Source organism: Zingiber officinale, chromosome 8B (genome assembly GCF_018446385.1).
Source record: "Zingiber officinale cultivar Zhangliang chromosome 8B, Zo_v1.1, whole genome shotgun sequence".
Lineage (NCBI taxonomy): Eukaryota > Viridiplantae > Streptophyta > Magnoliopsida > Zingiberales > Zingiberaceae > Zingiber > Zingiber officinale.
The window spans coordinates 50,961,078-50,966,151 of record NC_056001.1 but is presented as its reverse complement, the minus strand read 5'-3'; the positions used below and the strand labels follow the sequence as shown (position 1 = coordinate 50,966,151).

At 42.2% G+C, this 5,074-nt stretch overlaps 1 protein-coding gene across 1 annotated transcript; it reads left to right on the top strand.

Moving 5' to 3' along the window:
- The first annotated feature begins 167 nt into the window (after positions 1 to 167).
- Positions 168 to 2,456, top strand: LOC122016455 (cytochrome P450 71A1-like). The gene is made up of 2 exons (XM_042573755.1): positions 168 to 1,543; positions 1,628 to 2,456. Exons 1-2 carry the CDS (start codon positions 605 to 607, stop codon positions 2,249 to 2,251), a joined length of 1,563 nt encoding a protein of 520 aa, XP_042429689.1. The 5' UTR covers positions 168 to 604; the 3' UTR covers positions 2,252 to 2,456.
- Positions 2,457 to 5,074: the final 2,618 nt, after the last annotated feature.

Genomic DNA, 5,074 nt, shown 5'->3' with positions numbered 1-5,074 from the left:
TCCAACTTGTTGTTGTCCAAAGACACACTACGGATTTGTGCTCTTGCAGGGTTGAATTTGGTCCCGAAAATAAGAGTTTTTAATAAACAGCAATTTCACTTCAGTTTCTTCAAGCTCAAACACATTGAAATTCAGATTGGTACAGCCCCACAATTTTCACATCTACAATTTCTATTTGTTGAGATTCCAGCTTCAAGCTTGATTCCCAGGATTCAACTTCTTTTCAAACAGAATTCTTGTTTCAGTTGAATTCCTGTTTGGACCTTTATTAAAACAGTGGTCGAGGGTTTGATTGAAACGGTGCTCCTTCTGGGTGAGGAAGTAATCGTTTTCTTCTTCCAACTTGCAGACGTGGGAACTCTAGGACTCCGTCGCAGGGAGGAAGTAGGAGGAGAAGAAGAAGAGGGCAACGATAGAAAAGGCACCGATGAGAGTCATCAATCCATGGCTCCTCCTTCTCCGGAGGATCTTGGCGAGGGCTTCAGCCCTCACCAGCCGTCGCCTAGATCCGCCCCTGTTGTCACCGATTATTGGTGAACACCGATTATTGGCGGTCACCGGTGGTCACCGATTATTGGTGAACACCGATTATTGATCCATTTGAATGATATTAAATACGAGGCATTCTCTCCTTTTCATCAGCACAATTACTATGGCTATCTTCTACGCTCTTCTCTTCTTCCTTCTTCCCCTCTCGTTTCTCCTGCTGCGATCCAAACAATTGATCTCCGGACGTACCAACCTTCCCCCCTCACCTCCAAGGCTTCCTTTCATCGGCAACCTCCACCAGCTCGGTCCCCTCCTCCACCAGTCCCTCGCCGCCCTCTCCCGCCTCCACGGCCCCGTCATACTCCTGCACCTCGGCCACGTCCCCACCCTCGTCGTATCCTCCCCTGACGCCGCTTGCCACGTCCTCCGCCACCAGGACCTCGTATGCGCCGGACGTCCTGCCATCACGGCGTCCAAGATCCTCCTCGACGGCGACATAGCCTTTGCCCCCTACGGAGATTACTGGCGGGAGCTCCGCAAGATCTGCACCGTCCACTTGCTGAGCTCCAAGCGGGTGCAGTCCTACAGCCTCGCAAGGGAGGAGGAGGTGGCAGCCATGGTGGTGGCCATAGCGACGCAGGCCTCGACCACCATAAATCTATCCGAAATCATATATTCCTTCACCAACGACGTGATCTGCCGAGTGGTTTCCGGAAAATTCAAGATAGCAGAAGGGCGGAGCCGAGTTTTCGCAGAGTTGATCAACGAGAACTCAGAGCTGCTGGTGGCAGTGTACCTCGGGGACTACTTCCGGTGGCTGGGGTGGGTGGATGGGTTGCTTGGTTACGTGACGAGGGTGAGGAAGCTCAGGAAGAGGTGGGAGGAGCTGTTGGATCAGGTGATCAAGGAGCATGCGGATCGAGCGTCGTCAAATATAGACGGTCACGATGAGAAGGAGAAGGAGAAGGAGAAGAACTTCATGGACGTTTTGATGTCGCTGCAGGACAAGAACGAGTTTGTCCTCGAGCCAGCAAACCTCAAGTCGCTTCTCATAGTAAATATCGATCTAGTCATTTTATGACGATTCAAACTAGAACTGATCTGTTTTTTTGGATGTTTCTTTCTGCAACATTTGCAGGATGTTTTCGGAGGTGGAACAGAGACATCTTACATTACTTTAGAATGGGCCATGGTCGAGCTCGTTCGCAATCCTCTCGTCATGCAGAAATTGCAAGAGGAAGTGAGAAGGATAGCGAACAGAAAGAGCCTTGTCAAAGAGGAAGACCTCCACCAAATGACCTACCTGCTGGCCGTCATCAAAGAGGTCCTTCGGTTGCACCCCCCAGCTCCATTAATACTGCCGCGAGAAACTTTGAATGACTGCATCATTCAAGGCTACAACATACCCAAGAAGACGAGAATCTTAGTGAATGCGTGGGCGATTGGTAGAGATCCAAAGCAGTGGGATGAGCCTGAGGAGTTTAGGCCGGAGAGGTTCTTGGATGGGACGGTGGACTTCAACAGAACTGATTTCCGGTACATACCCTTCAGATCGGGACGAAGAGTTTGCCCAGGACTGCAATTCACCATTGTTTCATTGGAGCTTGCACTGGCGAACCTGGTGCATCAGTTTGATTGGGAGCTGCCTGATGGTATGGAGAAGGAGGAGTTCCACACGAGGGAAGCTCCTGGAATAGCAGCGCAACGAGAAGGGCAACTTCATCTTGTTGCCAAACCATGGATTGATTGCTTAGAAGAGTAGCTATGCACCAGATAGCTAGATAAATAAAGATGTCTGTGAAAATGGTGATTCTTTTGCTATTTTCAGACTTGTGGGCAAATAACAATCTATATAAAGTAGTTCACCAAAGTAATTAATGGATTTCATGTGGTGGATTGTGCTCATGAAATGTCATAGGTGAATTGTGCTTACCAGAAGATTTATTCAAAATTGAAGTCTTCATCAATTCTCATGTACTCTTTAACTTGATACATATTCTTTGTATCACCATTCTTCATCAAGAACTGAAACAAACCAAGATTCCTTCAGAGTTTCAGTACCGCAAGATTCCTTTCTTCTTTATTGTTTTATTGTCCCAACATCTAATGTACCCTATCCAAATAGCCTTCCAAGGATTCAGTTCTGTTTTTGGCAAAAGAATCAAATCAGCTAACTGATTCTCAGTTTCCAATTTCAGCATATCAGAATTCTAAACAAAACAAATAAAATCAACAGGTATTTAAATTCAAATGAATTCTACTGAAGTGCATCTGGCAAATTCCAGGAATCAGGATCTGTCAACATTTTGGTTCAGGTAAGCAGCCCTAAATAGCTCTGAATTACAGTCTTTTCCCTTATCAGAAATCTGCATCCAACTTAGAATTCAATACTAGTAGAATCCAGCTGCAATAAACGTAGCCCCAACAATTCCAAGCTATCAACAATAAACGGAAATGAAACTTATTTCTAAAAGTTTCAAATCTGGAATTCCCATTTCTGCAGATTTCACAAGCTGCAGCCACCAGCTATTCTAATCTCAAGTTCCGGAAATGTGATTCCAAACCATTGCATCCATTAAGTGAGTTAAACAAATACCAGCAAATTATCATGGATTGCTAGGAAAAATCCACCAACAATACAAAGCTTCCCAAGCAATTCAGTATCTAATTTAAATTATGCAGATTTTCTTCTCAGGAATCAGATCCATCCATAGTTGTTACCACTGCCCTCCCTGTTTCAGAAATGCTCCAGGCAATACTTAATCATGGAAACAATGCAAAAGACAAAGGTAGAGAACTAGCAACAGGCTTAATGCTCCAGGCAATACATAATCATGGAAACAATGCAAAAGACAAAGGTAGAGAACTAGCAACAAGCTTGAAAACAAAAGGGACTAATGATATGGAAATTGTTACAAAATTCAGCTCCACAGAACCAATTTCTGCCTAGTGCCATAACATGCAGAATCAATTCAGAATCTGGACAGTTCAGGTTATTCAATCCTATAGGTTCCTGATTTCCTCATAGCGATAATAGAATCATATTCCTTGAATAACAGAAGGAGTTCAAAATCAATTCAATTTTGAATTACTGGTTTCCAGGAGATACAGTGGCACGAAAATAGTGTATCAAGGAGCTCACTTCACATCTTCTATCAAAAATCCAGAACCTATCTAAATGTTTCACCCAAATTGAGTTCCAAAATCCTCTTAACAGAGTCAAATTAAGTTCAAATATATCTCTTTGTGTGCCACTCCACTTCTGCAATTTTTCACCAAGCAGATTCAGTTCTTTACTTCTGTTCTCTGCAGTAAGTATAGGGTTGCTGAGCTGGTTCATTCCTATAATTCCATGTTAGCATTTGATACTCCATTCATTTCAAATTGTTCGAATTTGATCAGTTTTTTTTTTAGTTGCACACAGAATTCTGAAATTTCTGCTTTCTCACTTCAAGCTTCAACAATTTATTCCCCTAGAACTTTTTCAACCATTAAATCAAATGATAGCTTGATTTCCATCTTGTTTTAGCTTAAGTACATCAATTAAAAAGCTTACAGCAACTTCAAAATCCAGCAATTTGATGCTATCAGTATTCTGTCCAGCAGGTTTAATTTCCATTACAGTTTCAGGTCTTCAGATCCTAAGAATTTCAAGGCTTTTGAGTGAATGAGGGATGGTTTGCTGAAGGATTTAACAAGTTTTCAGCAGCTTCTAGCTCCTTACCGATTTGCAACATCACGATTTCAGAATTCTGAAATTACTGGTTTGAGTTTCTGCATTTCAGCAGTTTTGAGTCATTTCTATCCTTCTGAACTAACTCCCAGTTGTTTCTTCATCTGCAGATAGAGCACATTACTAGTTAAACTAGAAAACCCCTTTAGTTAAGATTCAGATCCCATGAATTAATTCCAAAAATATTTGCACCAATCTGATTCCAGCTTATCTAATTTTTCAGATTCGAACTCATACTTGTGTTTCCTGTCCATCAGCAACCATCTTCTATGTCAATTCCTTAGCTAGACTCGACAGCCACATCTAATTCCTCCTCAATCTTTTACAGCTATCAACTGAATCTTGGCATTTTAAAGCTTCATTTGATACTCAACATTTATGCTACTGAACTTAATTCCACAGAACAACTTTTCAGAATTCAGGTTTCAGATCCAAGAATTTGGAGGAACACCTAGAACTGAGTTCTTTGTCTCAAACTTCAGAACTCTAAAGCCTTGTAAGGTTCTGAAGAATGCAACCTCCACACTTGAAACCAGAGATGTCTAATGAACTTAATGAACACAAGAGAAGGAACATAATGAACATCATCACATTGCAGGAGGAAACCATCTGGTACATTGGCTTCATTTCTGTCAAAATCAGAATTCAGCTTCTCAGGAAAATAATCAGATCCAAGGAGTTCAATAGTATAGGTTATGAACTCAGAGTTTTTCAGCTAGCCAAAGTGATTTTCTGAACCTTAGTTTCAGAATTCAAAATTCAAGAAGATCTTGGCCAGATTCATGAAGAGTTAAACTTGGAAGTAAACCTCTTTTAGCACTACATTAATAACAATTGAATTCACCCTTATTC